This window comes from Lactuca sativa, chromosome 8 (genome assembly GCF_002870075.4).
Source record: "Lactuca sativa cultivar Salinas chromosome 8, Lsat_Salinas_v11, whole genome shotgun sequence".
NCBI classification, from domain to species: Eukaryota; Viridiplantae; Streptophyta; class Magnoliopsida; order Asterales; family Asteraceae; genus Lactuca; species Lactuca sativa.
This window is the reverse complement of record NC_056630.2, coordinates 40,184,422-40,210,070: the sequence shown is the minus strand read 5'-3', so window position 1 is coordinate 40,210,070 and position 25,649 is coordinate 40,184,422. Positions and strand designations below refer to the sequence as shown.

Here is a 25,649-nt window from a genome sequence, read left to right as displayed (position 1 = left end):
AATCATATTCTCATGTAACTAACATTTTTATATTTTTTTTACAAAAAATATTTTTAAAAAACTTTACAAATATATAAAAAAACAAAATATCAAAAAACATTAAAAGATACATTCGAGCAAGACATCAAAAAAAACTAGAAAAATTATTCAAATAAAACGTCAAACAATATAAACGAACAAAATATAAAAAACATTAAAAATATATTCGAATAAAATTTAAAAAATATATATAAATCATAAAAAATATAATATATATATATATATATATATATATATATATATATATATATATATATATATATAATGAAAAAGAAATATATAAAAGTAAGGGTATAATGGTCTTTTTAAGTGGATTAAGAATGTGCAATGTAATTTCTTTAAACCATAAAGATGCAACTTGTCAAATTTCAAAGATTTAATTGAATATGCGAAGTTGATCAAACTAAGGGACCAAAACTGTAATTTACTCTTTATAAAATTATAAACGAACGGATAATAATTTCCATTAACCGGGTTGATGAGCGAAGGAAACAACTAACGTGTATTATTGGCGGTGGCGATTCCATGGACCCACACGTAGATAACGACAACTTGCTGACTCACCTTAACGTCCAACTGCTTTTACATTATCACTGTACAATTAATAAATTATATACAAGAATCTCTAGAATATCTTTGTTTTTTCATAAACCTATATAATGTTTTTTAAGAAGTCAAGAAATCATTGTGTCGGGTGAGAAAATATCTAAGATCAAAAATAAGAATGTCATTTTTGTAAATAGTAAAAAAAAAAGTGCTAATGTATAGTTAAATTAGATAAATGAAAGACAAACGTAAAGAATATAAGTGATTAAATTGTATCGTATCTTTTGTCTTTAAATATTTTTATCTACTAAAATTATGACAATTGTCAAAATTTCATAAACTTTTTAATTATCTCATTAGACCATAGAGTATGATGAAGAATTATCTTTCACTTTTTGAATGTAATCTCAGTTTTTCTTTATTTTTCTTTTACTCATCAAAAAAAAAGAGAAAGTAGTGTTAAGTTTGTCATGTCCATCTAAGCGTCATCTATGATTTGGCACAATCTCTCTAATTTTTACTATTTACATGACATGGGTTGTTATATTTGCCATGTCATTTTTTTCAAATAATTAATACAAAAAATTAACATTTCAAATATGCTACTTTTTAAAAAACTAAAATTTCATTTAACTGGAAAAGAAAGTTACAACACACCAACAAACAAACATAGAATTAAACTTACGAACCTAAAATTTTTAATATCAAAACCACCAAACTTAAATAATGAAACCTAAATGTTATTTTTTTCGCAATCTCATATTTTTCTTTTATTGTAATTTTTTTTAACGTCCAATGAGATTGCTAGTGTTTCACGTTAAGATCACCATGACATGTTTTTTTTAGTTCTCTTGTGCAACCGCCAAGTATTGTTCCAATGACGACTTCAAGTAGTCCATTTTGGTCATTAGTTGCTCAATGTCACCCGAACCCATTGTTGCTGCTTTTCCTTTTGGCTTGATCTCTTCTCATTGAACGATTGAATCTTGGAACCTAAAAATGCTCATATTCATTGAGGTCAATCCCGACATGTGCATCAGACGATTAAATATGCGCGTTTCAGATGGAAAAAACTGCAAAATTGATCCCTATGGTATTAAAAAAACTTTGGATAGGGTCCCAAAATTTTTAACTTGCATGAACGGTCTAAAATCAAGAATTTACTGCGATTTTAGTCCAAAAAATATTGAAAGGACTATTTTGCCCTTCTCATTTCTTTTTTGTATTTTTATATTTGTTTTAATACCTTCTTAATTAAAAAAACAAACAAAAGAAAAATAAAAAATATGTCGGGTTCACCCAACCCACATGTTTTTTTTTTTTCTCTCTCTCTCTCTCTCATAAACACACCGACCCACCTTTGTCTTTCTCCTTCACCTCCAAAAACATTGAACCCCCTTCTCCATTAGAACCGGAAGTTGCCTTCTACTCACACAGATCCACTGCAATTGCTTCCCGTCAACAACCCGAAATCAGATGTGAGTAAAAAAGTTTCACGAACTGCTCCGAAGACTTTTGAGTTGGCTGCTATGTTTTGTTATTCCTTGAAAATCGAGTTATCTTCATCCAACATCACTTCTCTCTGTTGTGCTTCAGAAGTTTGAGAAGTTTCTCTTTGTCATCGATATGTCTCTATTCAGTTTGCCGGAGAACGAAGCAACACCGAGTGCTGGTGGCAAAAGTATAGGAGCCACCACCGGATCCACCGACATTCATGAAGATACAACTCATCACTTACCATATTTCCCCTTCCAAACTCACCATGAAAGATCTGCTCGATAAACCCCTCAATAACTGCATCTCCACCACGTTTCAAAAACAGAAGCTATCCATCACTAAAAAAGATGAAAAGTCAATCTCACCAAGAACAACGTTAAATGGGGAATATTGGTCAAATTAATGAACTCATCCAGGTTCGCCTCTTTTGCAATTAGGTTGCACACTGGTCTCTATAGGTTTTCAATGAGCATCCAAATTTGAAGTTATTGACGATCTTTTGCACCTCCGATTATAGTACAAGCCTGGTTGTCATTAAAGTTTGGAATGGTGGTGACCTATTGAACTGGGAATCCACACAACCCAAATACATTATGTCACACCCCCGAACCAGACGGCGGAAACGTCTGAGGGCTCTTGTGACTTAAATTGAATACCATCACCATGATTATACATGAATCATAACATCATTCATCACCATGCATTGAAATAATACAACTGATATTGTTTACATCCATTACATTGTTTTAGTCAATCATAACATAAACCGTTCGATAGATAATCTAAGCAAAACACCATGACATAACTTGGTACTTATTCTTCGGCTTACTTGTTACCTGAGAATACAAGTTATTTTAAAAAACGTCAACATATGAAATGTTGGTGAGTTCATAAGTAATGTTGTAGTAAAATGATTTGGTGTAGTTGTAAGCCCAGAAAATCCGATATTTTTTGAAAAGAGTATTTGTTTAAAAAAAAAGTGTGAATATCCGTAAATATGCTTGTTGATTTTTAAAACATGTATAGTTGTTGAACTTTGTATACGTCACACAAGTGAAAATGTTGAACTTCCCAGGAAAACCCGATGTTTTCCCAATACGTAAAATACATGACTTATTTATTGTTATACCGATACGTCAAATGTTTTTGATTACCCGGGTGGCGTTGGATTAATTAGGGTTTGTGAGTTGTTATAATCACGCATTAGGAAAATGACTAGTTTATAACCACAGATTACGAACGATCCTTAAAGGCGTCGGCCATTACTACTCACTTAATCCACCCACCCTGATTACTATTGTTTATCGTCCTAAATTTGTTTACTTTGTCTTCTCATAAGCCCAACAACCGAGGAGAAAGGAGGGTACGAAGCCCCTTTTATTACCAGGAGTTATTCAAGGCTATCGGGAATGCGAAAGACACTTGGCCCAACTCGCATTTGACTTCTCGACCTCACTAGCAGTACTAATGGGCCATTAGGGCCCAATAACACATTAGAGTTATTGAAAGTCCTTTTTACGTGGAATTGGGTCATAGAAGGCCCAATATCACGTAAGCATAATCCCTTTGGGCCTAAAGATCATGTTGATGGGCTTGCAAGGCCCAACAAACAAGATTTGAAACTTTCAAGCCCAAAGTTTGTATGTTGACTAATTGTAGTTATCGTGTGATTAACGAATTACTTTGGTTTAACGATTTTGTGTTGTTATTGATTCGAGACCGAATCAATTCGTTTGGTAACGATATGTATTATTAAGAGTGTATTTGTTTTCCATATTCGTCGGTAATTCGCGGATCTTGTATCTTAATTTGATTGTTTGTAAGTAGAGTTTGGCCCTTTTTAATTACTCTTCCTTTTATAAAAATAACTTTTGGTCCTTTTATATAAATGAATTTCATTTTTAGTCCTTAAAACACTTTTCTTGACACTTTTGTATGATTTATTTGATGAAAACACGATATTACCCCAAAGTTTATTCAGTTGACAGTTTCAGTCCCTCTAGAATAGTGGTTCTCGGTTAAGGATCCATTTTTCACAACTTTTATAATTTTGGCACAAAATCTAAAAAGTTTGCAGTTTTAGTCCTTTTTGATAATGAAAAGCATTTTTGAACCTTATAAACATTTTATTATGCTAATTACTCCCTGTTTTATAGAAAATTTCATTTACAGCCCCTCAACTTGTAAAATTTCGCATTTTGGGGCTTATTGGGCCGAAAAGCCCAAAATTAGCCCATTAGGTTAAAAATTTACATTTTAAGTCCTTAGAAATTTCTAAAAATCAGGAAAATATTTATGGAAACTGTTTTGGACCCTTTTAACCTTCAAGAAACCGTGACTTGTTGATTTTTGCCCCAAGTTTGTATTTTTGACAATTTAAGCCCAAAAATGGGTTTTATATTCAAGTATGTTTATCCTAACCTTATAAACTATTTTTCTTGACTTGATTAGTGTAAAATAGCTTAAGTTATGTTTATTTCCTTTCTCATGTCTTAGATCTCGGTTTTTACACACTTTTTGATAACATATTCATCACAAAACACATGATATCACACACATACATGCATCAAATCACACATAGCATACATTTACACATAGATCTACACATTTTATTGTATTCTCCCCCATAAAACTCATAAAAACCGAAAAGAAGGGGGTATGAAACTCACATTAAGTTGTGATTTCGGTTTTGAAGAATGTTGGGAGAAGTTTGATGTTACTTTCGGCCCTAGCAAGCCCTCCTTTGTTGATTTCGAACTTAGAGGGTTTCTAAGATAGTGATCATGATTTTGCATGGGTTAGGAAAAGATTTTGATAAAAAAAAAGAATCTAGATCATAGATCCAAGCATGATCTTACCTTAGATGAAGAATTTGTGGGATAATTTCCTTGAAAGCTCCCTAGATCTCGAAAATTTTGGAGAGGAATGGAGAGAGTTTCTTTGAGAGATTTTGAGTGAAGTGTGTGTGTGTGTTGGTGTTTTTTCGGCCAAGAGAAAGAGAGAGGAGAAGAGAGAGGTCTTCAGGTGATGTGTGCATGGAGATATGGGATAAGTTGCATGGAAAACCATTATGTAAAAATGAGGTGGCCATGAGAAGTCAACTCCTCCTTTCATTTGGGCTTGGACCGAGATTTGGAGAGAAAGAGGAAAGAATTGGGCCCTTAAATGCCTAAGTCCAAATCATAGATAATTTAGATAACTATTGGCCCAAAATAAATCAAGAAATAATTTTTATGGCCCCTTAGGGCTAATTAGGTTAGTTGTGGCCCAAATGAGGACCCTTAAGGTGTTTTATTTCATTCTAGGCCCAATATGGCCCAAAATGTTAAAATAATTGAAAGTGGGTCTAATTAGAGCCCATTCAAGAGTTCTAAGCCAAAGATAGTCCAATTGGAAGCTTATTGGTCCATTGGACCCAATAAGGAAATCCTAGTCCAAAATGGACTTAAACAAGGATTTCTTGGTTCTCAATAGGTTGTTGGCTATTTGTAGTGCACATATGATGTGTTTGATTGAGATTTTGTTGCTAATGAATAAGCATCTTACATGCTTTCCCATTGTTGGTTTACATTTGTTATCTTTGTTCAATGTTTACAAGACTTCAAATTCCTAGTCGTGACACATTACATCCGATTTCAAACCCAAATACATTGCTTCTTCTTCTTCCAGTTCCATTAGTCATGAATTAGTATGTGTTTATGTTAGTCGTTATTCCTAGAAAACCCATAAATTGATTTGTATGTGTTTAAGTTAGTCGTATGTGTGTTGTCTGAGACTTTGATTTGTAGCTGTTGAAGAGAGAGAGAGAGAGAGAGAGAGAGAGAGAGAGATAGTAGGGGTAGGGGTGGGTGGGCCCAATTCTTTTATTTTTATTTTTTTAATTAATAAGTGTTAAAAGGAAATATAAAAAATTAAAAAATGAAATAAAAAGGGCAAAACGGTATTTTCAAGTTCTCCAAGGACTAAAACCAAAGGAAATTCTTGATTTTGGACCGTCCATGCAAGTTGAAAACTTTTTGAACCCTATCCAAATTTTTTTGAATACCATAGGGACCATTTTTGTAGTTTTGTAGTTCGAATGTTTTTGGTTTGCTTAGAGGAACAACCCTTAAACGTTCAGAAGTTTCTACGCCTTGCCATTTTTTTTGACAATTTCACAACGTTACAAACATATAGAAATTTAAAGTTCGTCCCTTTCTGATCCCTCTATAATAAAAGAGTTTTTTGGGTGAAAGATTGAAGAAGATACTTTAAGGTTAAGTGTGATGAAGTATGATATATAGTAGCATTTATATAGGGTAAAAAAACGGTTAAGTTTTCTGAAAAAAAAAAAACGGGAATATTTGACCGAAAAACGGTCACAAGCATTTAACCACTTAAATCTCACACTTTCTCTCATCGGCGGAAATCCTCTGAATTGTCGAACCGAGCTTGGAAAGCCATGGGGTCGGACCGGTGTTCGACGAGGTTGTCGAGCCTCTAACTGAGGCCACTCCATCGAGCCTTAATAAATTATATACAAGAATTTCTAGAAAAAGTCTTTGTTTTTTCATAAACCAATATAAATTTTTTAAAGAGTCAAGAAATCATTGTGCCGGATGAGAAAATATATGAGATTAAAATAAGAATGTCACTTTTGTAATCGGTAAAAAATGTTTTAATGTATACTTAAATTAGATAAATGAAAGACAAATCAAACGCAACGATTATAAGAGTTATTAAATTGTATCATATATTTTATGTATACAAATATTTATATCCTTTGAAATTATGATAAGTGTCATAATTTCATTATTTTTTTAATTATCTCATTAGACCACAGTGTATGATCAATAATCATATTTTACTTTTTAAGTGTCATGTCAGATTTCTTTCACTCTCCTTTCATTCACCAAAAGACACAAAATTGTCATCTTTCACTATCTTTAATTTTTTTTAGGGAATTAAAAATCATGATTTTTAAAATATTTTTTATAATTTTTTAGTATATATATATATATAATTTAATAAATATTTAAAAACTGAAAAGATAAAAAATAAAAAAGACTAACAATCACACAAGAAGAGAGAGTGGGGGATAATCTCCCCTCACCCTTTCCCCGCATCCCTTTTCCTGCAACCCTAGTATGGTGTCCGGGGTGCAGTTCCCTTTCCCGCTCCGTACCCACCGGTCTTAAGGGTATATTAGGGATATCAAATAAAATTAAATCGAATGGTGGAATGATGACATTTATCATTATTTTAGTGGGTAAGAATATTTGTAGGCATAAAAGGTAGAAAACAATTTAATTTCTCTGAATATAAACACAACTTTAATTTTAATAGGTAAGAATATTTGTAGGCATAAAATGTAGGAAACAATTTAATTTCTCTTAATATAAACACAAGTTTAATTTAATTAAAGCTAAATTATGTGCTTATACATCAAATAAGAAACTAAATTTACATGAGGAATGTAAGAAACGATCAAGCCCAAGTTTTTAAAAGGGTGAGATCGTTAAACTTAAAATTTCTTTCGGTGGTTTTCCGTTATGATTTGTTGAGTTTATTTTCTTTCAACAAAACTTATTTATAAAAAAATTGCATGTTTTTATTGATGTTAGGATGTCTTTGTATTTATTATATATCAATCTTTCGAGCTCTAGAAATAGTTCTCAATATCTTGGGAGCAGGGCCGGTCCATAAACTTTTACTACCCTGGGCAAAAAACTTAATAATACCCCAATACTTATATTAAATCTAAATACAACATGGATTTATAAAACAAAAATGCAACTAGCATGTTTTTCAAACAAATTCATATTCATACAACTAAAAGTTGCAAACATCACTATAACATTTCCTTTAAGCATTATATGAATAAAAAACTTGATTAATATATCATAGTTAAGATAAGTATCTTCAACAAGTTCATTAGATTTAGACTTACTCTCTTATATGATTTGCAACAAAAATAAAATTGTTGTGTCAAACGAAATTGTGAACTGTGAAGCACGAAAACAAAAATTTAACACATTCACAAATACAATACCCCTTATCACACTATATAAAATGTCAACAAAATATCAAAATTAGAAAACAAAAATGTCACTACCTTAATATATGTATAATAAAAACTCAAATTGAAACAATTAATTTTAGAATCCATTGTAAAATTGAGAACAAAGAATTTTGTTCACAACAACAAAACATTTTAGAATTGCAAGGAATCAACTCCAAGGGCATAATCGTCCAACCAGGCTATCCTTTAATACTACTTGAAACCAAAATCGTGATAACTTGAAACCGATTACAAAAACTAAATGCACCTACAACAACAAGGGCAAAATCGTCCAAATTGGCAAAACTCAATATGTACATGGAGACACCTTTAACATCCAAACCGACCAAAACAAGGAAAACACAACCGTACACCTAGGTAAAACTCCAAATCCAGAAAAGTAACACCATATGACAAAACATAACATCTAGAAAAGCTATGGAATAAATGGAGAACCGGACAATTCCATAGCAACAGGGGCAAGATCGTCCTAGACAGGTGAATACTTTATACTTCCATTCCAACTATGATGAGTTCCAAACCGGAGAGAAGATAAATATCGAGATCGTCACAGAAATCGGAAGAGGAAATGGTATCCAAAAAATAAGATAAGAAAAGAGAGTTTAAAGAAATCGAGAGGCAAGATATGAGAGTTTGTAGAAATCACTGCTCTTGTGTACTAGAAAGAAATCGGGAGTGGGTATCCATTATTTATCCAAATAAGAGCCTCTTAAAAAATTGATGATTGGGGAAACCAATGAACTCCTCGTCTTCTGCATCTGGACCTTTCATCTTTCTAGGAGACAACTGGGAAGACGGGAACTAGAGCAAGTAAACAACACAGTCAATCGGAGATGCTGAAATCATTTGGGCCAAATACCTAATACATTGAAATGATACGACTAAAGTTATGCCCTCCTCTCTTTGTTGCCCTGGGCCGCTGCCCAACTCGCCCATGTATTGGGCCGACCCTGCTTGGGAAGATTAAGGTGTTAGCTATTTTGTGGATGAGAAGTGGAAAACGGAGACCTTATTGGGTAAAATGGAAAAAGTTTTGGCTTCAAAATATGTAAGGTGGTTTGGGTATCAGAATTCTTTATGATTTCAATCATTTATTAAGTTCTAAATGGCGTTGGAGGGTTTTAACCAAAGCCAAATCTCTATAAGTTTCAATTAAAAATCCATATATGGAGTCAAATAGGGATTTCGTCTCAACCAAAGAATACTTAGAAGCCATGAACTTTACAATGATATTTTTTTCCACTATACTAATCAACTTCGGTGAAAAGGAATCGATTTTCAACCTTTCATTTACAAGAAAGATGGTATGGCATGTTAACTATATTTTGGGAGGAAATTTTGTTTAGAGAAATGTCTTTTTTTCATAAAAAAAATCTCGAGATTATCTTCTTTGATTGAAAAGACTTGCTTTTTTGGTTGGCTAATGGGAGCATATAAATGGTCTTGGTAGCATAAACTCGAGGGTATAGTCGAATATGAACAACTCGAGGATATACATGCTTTAATAGATCCCTTTTGTTGGCAGGCCAACCATATACATGGAGTTAAGATTCTAAAATTGACATGTGAGTTAATGGTTGGGTTAGTTTTATAACCGGTAAGGATGTTACTATGGGAATGGGGAAGAAGCTTTGTATTAGAAATATTGTATTATCTTCTTTCCATATTTTGGAGATTGTAATTATCCTTGATTAGCTAGATTGACAGAGATTTTAGCCATAATTTTAGAATTAGTTTCCCATATTTGTGTATATATATTCCTGTATCTTTTGTTTGTAAAGGTCCATACATACAAGTTTTCTTCTTCAAACTTCTTCATTCTAGCAAATACCATTTTACATGGTATCAGAGCATTGATCTGGTACTACCTATCTTCCGCTCCTCGTTTCTTTCATGACAAACAAAGAACAAGGATCCACTAATCCCAAACCTATCAACATGGATCCATCAAATCCATACTATGTACATCATTCAGATCAACCAGGACATATGCTTGTTCCAATAAAGCTGGATGGAGCCAACTATCAATCCTGGAGTAAATCAATGATTCACGCACTCACTACAAAAAAACAAGATTGGTTTCATTGATGGATCGATAGAGATGCCATCAGAAACAGACCAACCGTCTGAATTCGCCTTGTGGAATCAATGCAATAGTATGATCTTATCGTGGTTGACACACTCGGTTGAATCAGATCTCACACAAGGTGTGATTCATGCTAAAACCGCTCAACAAGTCTGGGAAGACCTTCGTGATCAGTTTTCTCAAAAGAATGCCCCAACAAATTTTCAAATTTAGAAGTCTATAGCCATTATCTCTCAAGGTACCATGTTTGTTGCTTCTTATTTCATCAAAATTAAGGGTCTTTGGGATGAACTTGAAGCACATCGCACCCCTATCACTTGCAATAAAATGAAAACACATTTGGATCAGAGAGAAGAAGACAAACTTATGCAGTTCCTCATGGGCCTCAATGAATCTTACAAAACCGTCATATCAAACATACTTATGATGTCTCCTTTACCAAATGTTCGTCAAGCATACTCTCTAATAATTCAAGAAGAAACTCAACGAAAAATGGCCTCAGAACCAACTGAAGGCTTCTCTATTGCTGCAGTTGTTCAAAATCGAACAACCCATGCAAAATTCAAAGATAAAATATGTGACCATTGTAACAGATCTGGACACACAATCAACGAATGTCGCACCCTCAAATTCCACTGCAAATTCTGTGATAAAAGGGGTCATACAGAGGATCGATGTAGAATGAAGCACGAAACAGAAAGTCAGAATGGTAAACCACCTCAAACACATCAACTTCGTGGACAAAGAAGTGGTGCCCGAAACAATCCTCCCACACTTAATATGACAGAAGCATCACAAACTAAGAATCATTCTTCAAACATGTTACAAGGATTTACATCTGATCAACTTCAACAACTATCTCAAGCTCTATATGCTTTAAAACAAAATCAATCTCCCGCTAATGGTGATGTTTTTGCAAATGCTGCAGGTTTGTCTATACCAAATGTTTTTGTTAACTTCGTTGCTTCTAAATCATGGATATTAGATAGTGGCGCTACTGATCACATTATTTCAGATCCAAATCTTTTATCTTGATCCGAATCTTCTTCTGTTCCCTGTGTTAATTTACCTAACGGTGCATCAACACCCATTACACATACAGGAACTGTTCCATTCAGCCCCCATATTCAACTTGAAAATGCCCTATGTGTGCCTTCTTTTAATTTAAATTTGATTTCAACCAGCAAATTAACCAAATCTTTGAACTGTTGTGTTATGCTTTTCCCAAATTTCTGTGTCTTGCAGGACTTGGCTACAGGGAAGATGATTGGCTCGGGTAAAGAACATGGAGGTATGTATCACATGTCTCCAAACTACAAAACACCTTCTTCCTTCCAAGTGTCTCGTCCTGCTAACCTGTGGCATTTACGTCTTGTCCATCCATCTATTGATCGTTTTAAATTGATATCTTCTATTTTGCCTTGCAATAAAGATTGTAACATTCCATTGAGTGATGATTGTGATGTATGCCCTATGGCAAAACAAACAAGACTTTCTTTTCCTACAAGTTCAATTTCAACTCATTATCCATTCGATCTTTTACATTGTGATATTTGGGGACCACATAAAGTTCCTACCCATTCAGGGGCTCGTTTTTTTTCTTACAATCGTAGATGATTTTACTTGATGTACATGGGTATTTCTCATGCAACGCAAATCAGAGACACACCATCTTTTAGAATGCTTCCTTAAATTTGTCCAAACTCAATTTTGCACAACTGTTAAAGCCATACGAACAGATAATGGGACATAATTCCTTCCCTTGCAACCACTATCTCATGCTAGTGGTATTGAGTTCCAACGCTCATGTGTCTACACACCCCAACAGAATGGGGTCGTTGAACGAAAACACCGTCACATTCTCAATGTTGCTAGGTCCCTTTGTTTTCAGTCAAATATTCCCCTCACCTTTTGGGGAGAGTGTGTTGTCACTGCGGTATATCTTATAAATCGTCTCCCATCTCCCGTGATATCTAACAAAACACCTTTTGAATCTCTATACAACCGGCCTCCATCCCTTAGTCATTTACGTGTTTTTGGATGTCAATGTTACGCCACAGTAGTACATCCCAAGCATAAATTTGATCCTCGTGCAACAAAATGCATCTTTGTTGGCTATCCTCATGGACAGAAAGGTTATAAATTGTATGACTTAGCTACAAAGAAATTCTTTGTTAGTCGAGATGTTAGGTTTTATGAACATATATTCCCTTTCTCTTCACTCTCAACAGAAACCACATCTCCATTACTTCCCAACCTAGGCTTTGATGAAACTTTTATGACCCCACAAATGAACATTACGTCTGAATCACCACAACAAGCAGAGCCAACACCCTTATCACCAATCTCATCAGCAAACCCTTCTAACTCACCTACTATAAATCCATCAGATGCTACAAATCCATCAGATACAATAGATGATAGTGGAAGTTGTCTTGATACAACCAATGCCAACACTGAACAAAATAGACCTGGCACTACCCACTTCGTTCCTGAACCACCTCCTCTACGATGTTCCAATCGTAACAAAAATACCCCTGCATGGCATAATACATACTTCATGCCTTCTCAAGCCAATCATTTAACCTCTAGCACAAGTACTCGTAAAGGGACCATGTATCCTCTTTCTAATCATTTGTCATTCTTGCATTTTTCACCTGTTGATCGTACCTTTTTAGCCAACATTATAGCACAAACAGAACCTCAATCTTATGATGAAGTTGTTTGTCATCCTCATTGGCAAGAAGCCATGGCTACAGAATTGAAGGCATTAAAGGATAATAACACTTGGTCTCTAGTTCCACTTCCTATGGGTCACAAACCTATTGGTTGCCGCTGGGTATACAAAATTAAATACAACTCAGATGGAACTATCGAGCGATACAAAGCGCGTTTGGTGGCTAAAGGCTACACACAAGTTGAAGGGATTGATTATAAAGAAACATTTTCTCCGACGGCTAAACTCACAACGCTTCGTTGCCTACTTATTGTTGCTGCTGCAAGAAATTGGTTTACATATCAACTGGATGTCCAAAACGCATTCCTCATGGTGATTTACATGAAATTGTTTACATGAAACCACCTCCTGGTCTTCTACAACAAGGAAATAATATCGTTTGTAGGCTCAATAAGTCTCTATACGGTTTAAAACAGGCGTCTCGTAATTGGTTCTCCACATTTTCAGATACTATTCAAAAGGCCGGTTACACCCAATCAAAGGCTGATTACTCTCTTTTCACTAGGACACAAAGTAACTCTTTCACAACCATCCTCATCTATGTTGATGACATTCTTTTAACGGGTAATGATCCTCAAGAAATAAAACGTCTTAAAGAATGTTTACTCAAGCGATTTAACATTAAAGATTTGGGAGACCTAAAATATTTTTAAGGTATTGAATTTTCTCGTTCAAAGAATGGTATCTTTATGTCACAAAGGAAATATGCTGTTGATATTCTACAGGATTCTGGTCTCACAGGTTCCAAACCAGAAAAATTTCCAATAGAGCAAAATTTAAAATTAAACTTAACAGATGGAGATAAATTGCATGATCCAACAAGATATAGAAGGTTAGTTGGCAGATTGATTTATCTAACTGTCACTCGACCGAACATAGTTTACTCAGTTCGCACCCTAAGTCAATTCATGCATGAACCTCGCAAGCCACATTGGGATGCAGCGATGCGAGTTCTAAGGTACATAAAAGGCACTCTGGGTCAGGGATTACTTTTACCTTCTTCTAATAATCTTAGATTGAAGGCATACTGTGATTCAGATTGGGGAGGTTGTCGCATTACAAGACGATCAATTTTTGGATATTGTATTTTTCTTGGAACCTCAGTCATTTCATGGAAATCCAAGAAGCAGACAAATGTTTCAAGATCATCAGCAGAAGCTGAATACAGAGCAATGGCAAATACATGCTTGGAATTAACCTGGTTACGATACCTTTTACAAGATTTAAAAGTTCCTCTTTCATACCCTGCAACCCTATATTGTGATAATAAGGCCGCATTACACATAACAGCAAACCCAGTGTTTCATGAAAGAACAAAACACATTGAGATCGACTGTCATATAGTTTGTGAAAAATTACAAGCAGGTATGATTAAGCCTTTCTATGTCCCAACAACACTACAATTGGCAGACATCTTCACAAAGGCATTGGGTAAAGTTTAATTCAAATTGTTGCGAAACAAGTTGGGAGTTCAAGATCTTCACGCTCCAACTTAAAGGGGATTATTGAAGATTTTTTTATCCAAGTTAGAAGTTCAGAACTTCACTCTCCAACTTGAAGGGGATTATTAGAAATATTGTATTATCTTCTTTCCATATTTTGGAGATTGTAATTATCCTTGATTAGCTAGATTGACAGAGATTTTAGCCATAATTTTAGAATTAGTTTCCCATATTTGTGTATATATATTCCTGTATCTTTTGTTTGTAAAGGTCGATACATACAAGTTTTCTTCTTCAAACTTCTTCATTCTAGCAAATACCATTTTACACTTTGAGATAGAACAAGATGGTTCTTATAAAAGTACAAATTTTTGTTTGGAGACTTTATTTGGACAAGTTCCCTGCTAGAAGCAATTTAGATAGAATAGAGAGATAAATTTTCCCTTTTATTTTTTTTGGTTTGTAATTCTCGTGTTGAGACATATGATCATTGCCTTAATTCAATATGGCACATGATGTTTTTATTTTGGAGCAAATAACAATTAGTATGAGTTGAATATTTCTCACATTCATACGGTTAAGGATTGGGTTTGTTAGACTGGCAATCCGAGTCTAAGTATGATGCAAATGAAGTTGGGATGTGACGGCGCTTACTACATGTTGGGTTATTTTGCCATTATGAAATATACTTCTTTTTGGATAGAAAATATTGTTACACAATCTTCTTTTTGTAATATCTCTTTTTTCAAACATCTTGAAATTTTAGTAAAATTTCGTCAAAGTGGTATGATATAGGAGTAATGTATGTATCGACTCATTTTTCACTGTTCGTGACTAATGCTCGCCTTTTATTAGTCTTACTTTTGTCTTCTCTTTATTTGTAACTAGTATTGGTAGTACATGTAGGGGTGACAACTCTCGAACCAACTCAACCCAACACTAACCCAACTCGAAAATAGACGGGTTTGGGTTGAGACTTTTGACCCGATAACACATCAACCCACCAACTCACCAACCTATTTATTTCACAGGTTGGGTTGGGTTACCTGTTTGGGTTCACGGGTCAACCTGCCAACCTATATATATATATATATATATATATATATATATATATATATATATATATATATATATATATATATATATATATATATATATATATATTACATTTAAAAAATAGATATATTTAATTATTAATTAAGCCTAATTTCCTTCCGTATCCGTATGTGGCTACTCTGCGTTTGCGGTGCCTTAATAAAAGAGAATAAATGCATGTCGTCTTTTTTAGGTACTCACGAGTCATGAACGAATAACACCTCCATTTTGTATGAATGTTTTCATTTTTCAATTTTATCTGAATGTTAATGACTTTATTAATTTATGTTGAAAACCTCTTTTTTTGATGTTAATTACTTTAATCACTTTGTAACTTTATGTTGAAAAAAACTCATTTTTGAAAATGCATTGCTTATTTATTTAATGGGTTATATGGGTTATGTCCGACCCATTAACTTCTGAACCCACAAACTCATATACTTAAAACGAGTTATATGGGTTGGGGTCGGTTGAGGTTTCCAACCCACAAACCCATAACCCGCCAACCCATATATCATATGGGTTGGGTTGAATTTATGTTTTTTAACTCGTTAACCTGTCAACCTGCCAACTCGAACCCAACCTAATTGGCAGGCATAAGTACAAGTTTTCTACTTGTTTACTTTTGTTCTTTTTTACTTTTGGCTTTACAATATGTATTATTTTATTTTTTTCTTTAGCCACACCATTCATTACACGTTAACATTTTCATATGCAAGAACATCGTTTGTGAACTCGTATTTTTTATTTCGATGGTCATCAATGCAAATAGTATCCCTTTGTTTTATCATTTACATTTTACCTCCCTCTTATCCTATTTTTCTGAGTTGTGTATATTATTGTCGTTGTTAATCAATATTGGGATAATCACTTGAAAAGGTAATAAACTATCAATTTTATTCATATATAGTCACTAAACTTTTTTTCATGTTTGATTTACCCACGAGTTATTTGAAATTGTTCACATTTTACTCGTATTACGGGTTATAACCGGTCATAAAGGTAAAATATGAGCAAATTCAAATAATCCATGGGTAAATCAGGTACGAAAAAAGTTTAATGACTAAATGTGAACAAAATTGAAAATTTGTTATCCTTCAAGTCGTTATTCCATAAATAAATGGTTTTACGTTGGTAAATCATATTGTTATGTTCTCCATTTAAGGCATTCTTAATAAATTGCACTATATTATTTTATATGGGTGTAAGGTTTAATTTTTAGATTTAAAAAATATATTTGTTTTCACTAAAAGGTTTAAAGGTGGAGACATATATCGCTACTAAAGGTATCAAGAGTTGTTGCAATTACCTCCACGTCCTTATATCTCTGATATAACTTGTAACAAATGTTATATATATATATATATATATATATATATATATATATATATATATATATATATATATATATATATATAATGCGCACAAGTAGTGTTCTGTTCGCAACACTTCATCGCCAATAGCATTATATATATATATATATATATATATATATATATATATATATATATATATATAACCCTATAAAATTGTAATTATAAATAAAAAACATAAAACATAGAATGAATAAAGAAACTATAATTAAAAGTTTATATCATTGACTAAGATCAAAGCCATAAACTATAACATTGTTATGTACACGTATTACGTTATGTAATACTTCTTACAAACACAACATAAAACAAACGTAATTACTGAAATCAAAATTATTAATCTAAATAATTGTTATCAATATGCAAAATAAATAAATAAATGATTACAGAAAAGGAAAATGACTTGAAAATGGAACAAATTTTTAATTTTGTTTACTTTTAGTTATTGAATTTTTTTCGTGATTGATTTATTTATGGATTATTTGAAATTGTTCATATTTTACTTTATAATTATTTACAACCGGTCATACAGATAAAACACGAACAATTTCAAATAATTCAAAAATATATATTTAGCATGAAAAAAATTTCAGTAACTAAATACGGATAAAATTAAAAGTTTATTAGTGATTAAATTCATCATCCCATAAAAATCTATTATCATTGTCGACATTAAACTTTTATACACTCGATATTGGTTAAGATTCTTTTATCGTACAATGAATAGGGTGTGTTTTGTTTTCTTCTATTGGAAGTAATTTTGTTGAGATCGATAAGAAAAAGTAAATCGTCGATTTTCTTCTTCATATACCGACATTATCATTCATCCCTACCAGTACCATACGCTGTTTGCCGACTCACATTCACATCCTGACCCCATAACCCTAACCCTAACCCAATCGATACCATCAAATAAATGTAAATTGAATGAATGAATGGATAACCTCGAATATATTCATTTTAAATTCCAACTCACCACAATTCGATTCTACGCATCTATCTATATAATTATAATCCAAACCCTTATCCAATTCATCTCACTTCACACAAATTTTATATCTACATTCCAAAATATGGCATTTTCAACTTCATCTTGCTTCTTCACTTCCCCCAATTTCTCCACCAATCAACACCCATTAACGCCGTCAACCTCCGCCAGAAGCGCCAAATCTCGGATTTCAGCCACTTACGCAACCGCCACTCCCAGATCTTCACGCATTGCTACCCAACAATCGTCACTATACGAAGTGCTCGGGATCCAAATCGGAGCTGATACGGTTGAGATCAAGGCTGCGTACCGGAGATTGGCGAGAGTTTTGCATCCGGATGTAAGAGACCATGATTCGTCAGCTGATGAGTTCATGAAGGTGCATTCTGCCTACGCGACCTTGTCGGATCCAGGAAAACGAGCCGATTATGATCGGAGTCTGTTCGGGAGACAGAAAGTGGCTGTTAGGAGCTCCTCGTCGTCGGCGGAATTCACCGGATACAGTGGCCGGAGATGGGAAACAGATCAGTGCTGGTAGTTTGAGGTGGAGATTGGTGTCTGACTGTTTGTATGTACATATGTAGTAGCTCATAGATTAGCTTAAAACTGAATTGCAATTTACTTGGCCATATTTCAAAGCCATGGTATTGAATATTCAACATCGAAGTAAGTAAGTAAAGTACTGATATTGATGAACGATGAACGATGAACGATGAACGATGATCATGATCTATCATATTTAGATATTTGTAAGTATATTAATATTTAATTTTGTTAAGTTATTTAACGTGAATTGTCTATTCGGGATATAGAATGAGAAGACAAATGATTGAGACAAAAGTATAGATACTTTAATAATGTAATGTAATATTAAAGAAACATTTGAATTAATATGATTATAAACATTATAATTATGTAATTGGAAATTATTTTTTGCTTAAATTGTAATCCAAAAGAAAATCTAACTGCATTGATATGTTCTCTTATCTATTTTGTCATGTTGGTAGACACATGATATCTATTGTTTTCTCAAAACAATGTAGAAAACCATTTCTTATAATTTATTGAATGATAACAAAAGCAAGATCTGGTTACTTTACTGAAGTGAAATTTGAAATATTCACAACATATACCGTAAGATTTGTAGAATAAATGCATATGATCCATTTTCCATTTGCTTACAAAAAAAACCATCGGTGACTCTGAAATACACTGAAATTATGTAAAGGTTGTACACAGAAAATGTTATAGAATTTGACATTTTAGACTTTCAATTAGAAATATAATCAAAAGCAAAATTTGATTTACTTTACTGAAGTGAAACTTGAGATATTCACAAAAAAAATACCATAAAGTACTGTAGAATAAATGCATATGACCCACCTTTTATTTGCTTACAAGAAACCTCTAGCGACTTTGAAATACTATGTTTCGAATTACATTAAAACTATAAGAGGTCGTACTGATTCTGACAGAATACGACAGAAAATGTTATGAAATCTAACATGTTAGACTTTTAATTAGAAATAACATTATCGATGTATTTTTTTCTGACATAGATTGTACATAAAATGGGGTCGGTCGAACATTCCAGACAATTATTGTGAACTGGTATTTTGTATTCGTGCATGTGCTGTTTAACGTTTAAACGTACATATCTTTACCACCACAAATATAATTTATCTACGGCTAAAACGAGTTCATCATGCAATTTTGGAAAGAAAAAAAAATCTCGAAGCAATTTTCCCTACCAAGAAAGAACTTCGACCGATTTGAGTTCTTGTTTGTCACACTGGGAGTCTAGGTTGTATGGTAAGATTCAATTTTAATACATAACTTGTTGGTTGTAGTTCGAGTTTTATTGATATCGTTATAACTCAATAATTTATAGGTTCAGACGTTTACAAACTACATACAATCACTTATGCTTATAGTTAGTTACACCCATTAAAGTGAACTAATTAGGCATCATGTTCTTAACGACTCCCGTGTTGTTAACCTTTTGAAAACATAAGTGCACATTTTTTATTTTCAAATGCTATAAACAACCAAAAGCTTGATTTAGTTCCACAAAAGCATAAAAGCTTTAAATTCTAACTAAACCTTTAATAAATATAAATGATAACCAACTATCTTTCAATTTGATTTAGCGAATCAAACATATGACATTGAAATGAATTTTAATAGATCAAAATCCAGATTATGTAACTAGTGCTTGAAACTTCATTAAAGCCATAAGTTAAAGATGAAACCTCAAATTAGATCCATAAGGTGTAATTACTAACAAATGATGGATTTCTTAACTCAAATAAAGCTTATAAACATCAAAGCAAGCTTGAAAACTACATTAACTTCATGAGAACAATTTCAAATTCGGATTTCCACCATTGTTAGGGTTTTAAAACTTCAAAAACTCATTTATGCTCAAACTCAAGTTAAACATGTTTATAATAAAAGAAGACTAGCAGCCTAATGATCAGTACTAACTCATTCAAAGATCTCTAATATGTTTGATTTTCAAATTGCACATTTCTCCAACATCCTAACTCAAAAATAATAGAATTAAGATGATGCTACATTTCCGAAGTCCCTAACTCAATTCTAACACTAAGGCTTCAATCTACACTTATATTGTCCTTGAAATGCTTGAAATCACCATTGATTCCCTTTCCCTCTGTCTAATCTCATTTTTGAAAATGGGTGAAATGAAAAAGAATGTAACTAGCTCATATTGTTGGTAAATTGATAATTTACACCCTTAAACCTCGTATTTGCCTATTTTGACCACCATTTGGCTTTTATTTTTTAATTCTAATCCCCCCTAACAATGTTGCTACCACTTTTGGTCCAAAGATGGTTATTTTATCTCAAGTCATGATCAATTACAACAAAATGTTTAAAATTGAGTTTAAACGACACTAGTAAAGAGCTATTGAAAAAGTAGAACTATTACAACGAAATGTTTAAAATTGAGTTTTGAAGCCATAAATTCCAAAATAAAATGAACATTTATGCTTCTTACAAACAACCAACAAAAAAAAGTAACTATGTCATCAAGAATCTTGTTGTGTCTAGGTCTAATATGATAAAAAAAAAAAAAAACTCATTTGTACTTGAAATTGCATAAACACACTCTGAGCAATAGAAATAATCACATCCAACACAAGTCACTGAGTCAACGACAAAAGAATCGGGTACACATGACCTTCAAAATCGTCATCTGTGACGAGAGAAACAAAAGCTTACATCATAGGAGTGCCCAAACTTCAACATCATTGTTTCATAAATTTTACGTTTTAACTAGATTAACTATTAATATTAATAAATTATGTATTTCTCCTTTCAAACTAGATAATAAATATTTTTATTGTTAATTTCTTTTTTTATTTATCCATTTATATTTTTACCTTTTTTTTTCAAAATTAAACTTGTACCGGGAAAGAATTTTATGTCGAAAATGAAGATGTTAAAAAATAAGCTTCTTTCGAGAGCCTTGAGATAGTATTCAATAATATAATATCCTCGTAATAATAATATATAAAAATATCTAATTCATTATAAACGGCTCAAAATTAGAACATATTGGACAAGTCCTTATTTTGTAGTACCCCAGGAAGGTTTACTTGGGATGATACACCAATTTCAAACAAAATCAAATTGTGTTTGTATCAATATATTTGAGGCTAATAAATGATTAAATGGTCAAATAAGAGACAAGGGACCACATTATATGTGGTGTAACAAGAATGTGTTTGTCTTTGTAAGGCGACAGAAAAGTAGAAAGATTTTATTGAAGACATTGTATTTATAGTCAAAATAGAATTGAATTAAATCTAATTGTGTTTGTCTTGATGTGCTAGAAGCTAACAAGTGATCAAATTGCAACCAACGACCATTTTATGTGAAAATATGGTTAAGAAACACCAGTGGTATCATGTCGTATTCGTATCCGTTTCTTAACCATTTTCTGAGAAATAAATCGTAAAAATATAATGGTCAAGGAATCGTGTCAGGATTTTGAAACCAATACTTCTTTATCGTATAACTTTAAAACAAAAATAAAACACCCTTCAAATCTTTAAGTTGTTTTTTCGAATTATAACTTCTAGAAGGTTCTTTCATATTTTATAAGCATGAAAAGGACATTCTATCATCTTAAGTCCAAGACAACCAATTTAATCTTAGGCTTTTTAGTTTTATTCTTTGGGTTAATATTGAGTGTTTAAAAATCAACTTCGGCATTGAAATTGCATGTACAACATAAGCTTGCTTTTTAAAAATGACTATTAGATCAAGAATATACCATGAGTAATTCACGAAAAAAAAATACATATATTGATTTTTTTGTTATTTATAAAGTAAAAGATAGTTCAACTTGTGAAAATGATACAGGTGTGACTGGTTGATAGCTTTATATTATATGTGGATGAAAATATTAGTAGTTATAATGGATATAAATGATACATATTTTTAAATACATTACAAATTAATCAATGTTATAATATATTCGTATTGTTAAAAGTATTATGATGTCTAGATATTTACATAAGGTCAACTGATTATTTAAATCTTTTGAAATATATTCTTTTATTTTTTTATAGAGGAAATTACCTTGAGCATACAAATAAACACGTACAACGATACAAGCATTAAAACAATGAAGATACAATAGTTTTTTTTTTTTGAAAGAAACAAATTGATCAATAATAAATGTTGATTTCTATGAAAAAATGAACACATTAATGAGAGAATTCAAAATCTTCCATTGATTAACCAACTACAAATTTGTACAAAGGTATAGGGGTAATATTGTCAACTTAACTCATTAAGTAATCGACTAAGCCAAGCCAATTTCGCACAAATTCGTCTCATTGACCTATATTCAGCATCAACAGAGGACAATGAAAACAATTACTTGCTTCTTAGATTTCCAAGATATTGGAGAATCACCAAACAATATGAAAAAACCACTAACACTTCTTTTAGTTATTGGACAATAAGCCCAATCAGAATCACATAATGCTTCAACCGTAAAATTGTCATTCTTGTTAAAGAATAAACCTTGTGAAAAAGACCCTTTTAAGATACTATAGGACATGAAGTGTTGTTTCATAATGGGCTTTACAAGGTGTTTGATTAAACCGACTCATGTATTGAATCAAATAAGCAAGATCAGGTTTTGTGTGTAACAATAAATTTAATTTCCAATAAGTTGTCAATACACAGTTGGATTAAGTAAAACATCATCCATAATTGGTAACAAATGTGTTTTTGGTGGTAGAGGAGTGTTGGAAATAGGTTGATGTTCCCATGGAATATGAAGACAAAAGTTCTTTGACATACTTTTGCTGATGAACAATCATTCCTTGATCAATTTTGTTAAATTCCAAACCCAAAAAATAATGAATGTGACCCAAATCTTTGATTTGAAATTGTTGATGAAGCGAAGCTTTAAGAGACATTATCTCCTCATTGTCATCTCTTGTAACCAAGATGCCATCAACATATACAGCTACAATAACAATCGTATTAGTGGTCTTTTTGAGAAACAAAGAATAATCATTTGTTGATCTTGTGTATCCTTTCAAAATTAATGTAGAAGAAAGCTTATCATACCACTGTCTTGATGCCTGTTTAATCCATACAAGGATTTTTTAAGTTTGCAAACTTTTAAAGAAGCTGAATCTAGAGGGGGTCCAGGAGGTAACTTCATATAAACTTCTTCATGTAACTCACCACACAAAAAATCATTATTTACATCAAAATGATGAATGTTCCATCATCTTTTAACTGCCAATGATACATGACATCTCACTGTACGTTGTGAATTGATGATCGGTGAAAAAGTTCTGTGGGGATTCAACCCCTATTTTTGAGTGAAGCCTTTGGCTACTAATTGTGCTTTATGTGTTTCAATACTACCATCTGCACGATATTTAATTTTAAATACCCATTGACAAGCTATTGGTTTTTTGCCTTTTGGTAATTTAACCACATCCCAAGTATTATTACCAGCCATACATCAAGTTCTTTATTCATAGTTGTTTCCCATTGGGGCTTGCCTTTAGCCTCATGATAAAATGCAGGTTCAACTTCATGAGTGTGAGAATGATCAATACTTCTTGTAACATTCATTGAATTTTTTTTAGAAGAAGAGAAATCCAAACCAATACACATATATGTAATTGTTTAAGAACATGGAGATAAACTAGCAGAAACGACATTATTTCATATGTAATCTTGTAGATGAATTGGGGGTTGAGAAACATGTGTAGTTCTTCTTAATAATGGTGCATATGAAGGAGGATCATGTTCATGAAAATTATTGGTAGGTAATGAATGATTAGAAATGGCCTCAAGTAAAACGGTGACAAAATCTATATCAGGCGCTGAAACGTCCCAAAAATAAGACTAAAAAATTTCGTTTTTAATTTAAATAAAACCGTATTTCAAAACATTATCATACAATCCAAATAGACCAAAGTATGTCTCTATATCATATCATATCATAGTAAATCACAAAATGCGAAAAAATGTGGTGTGTGCTCTGCAATCATCCCAGACTCTTCCCTTTCGATCCTGAAGCACCTGAAACATAAATTGAAAACCGTAAGCACAAAGCTTAGTGAGTTCCCCAAAATACCACACACCATACATAAATAAACATATACTGGGCCCCCACCCCACATCGGGCCTCGCCCGACATCGAGTCCTACTCGGCCTCGGACCCCGCCCGACATCGAGCCCCGCTCGGATTACAAATATGTCATTCATTAGGCTCCGCCTGATATCGGGTTCCGCCCGATACACATAATAAACATATAACATATAATCATGCTAACACATGCGTTAATCACAAAACAATAGCATACAATACAGTCAGCGGGCCTCGCCTGGCATCGAGCCTCGCTCGGTAAACATACCAGCACATAACACATGCAAGAGTCACGCATACATCTAGCATCCTATCATAATAATCATGGGTCTGCATTGGTGCCTTTTGAACCGCTAAACCAAGTGAGTAAACTCACCTCAGACTGCCGAACCTCACGAATATTTCTCTGGCTGTTGGCTCGCTAAAATCCTCGCGCTATCAATCACAAAATAACATCCAATTAAAAATTGGATCCCGACTCACACTAAGAGTCCAAATTAGGGTAAACTACCTTTTTACCCTTTACCTAACTTGGCCCAAGGACACGGCCCAATCCAATTGTCCAAAAGGCCCAAATTCCAAAATAATCACCCAAAGCCCAAATATGGCCTAATTTTCCAAATTGGACCCAAATCCCTTCATGGGCCTTCAACCAAAAGATTCCAATAAAATAGCATCAGCCTAAAAATTGAATTATGATGGCCCAACAATGCCCAAGACTACTAAGATCCAATATGGGCCCAATATCGAAAATCCCAAAATTCTGAAGCCCATTGTTGAGTATGCAGGGCGTACTCAGCTCGTATGCTTAGCGTACTTGCTTTGGGGCTTGTACGCACAACGTACCAGCTTGTACGCCCAACGTACTCCCCAGATTGGCCAAATTCCATCAATAAGCTCTTAATCGGTTAAGACTTCAACTCAACACTCAAATCTGACTTCCTTATGGTGGATTATCACGTAAAGTTGGCAAATTTACGTGCATGCATGGCTTAATGGGACTCTGGAGCTCAAAAGAGCTTAAAAAATCACATAACACATGCATGAGTCCATAAACACCATAAAGCTTGGATCTTTATGCTTAAGGAACCATTAATATGTCCAGACCTAAAAGGTTAAACTCCAGAAAT

At 33.1% G+C, this 25,649-nt stretch overlaps 1 protein-coding gene across 1 annotated transcript; it reads left to right on the top strand.

The window, feature by feature from the left end:
• The first annotated feature begins 17,825 nt into the window (after nucleotides 1-17,825).
• Nucleotides 17,826-18,560, top strand: LOC111914278 (chaperone protein dnaJ 11, chloroplastic). Its single transcript, XM_023910052.3, has one exon. The coding sequence runs from the start codon at nucleotides 17,950-17,952 to the stop codon at nucleotides 18,400-18,402; it is 453 nt and encodes a 150-aa protein (XP_023765820.1). The 5' UTR covers nucleotides 17,826-17,949; the 3' UTR covers nucleotides 18,403-18,560.
• Nucleotides 18,561-25,649: the final 7,089 nt, after the last annotated feature.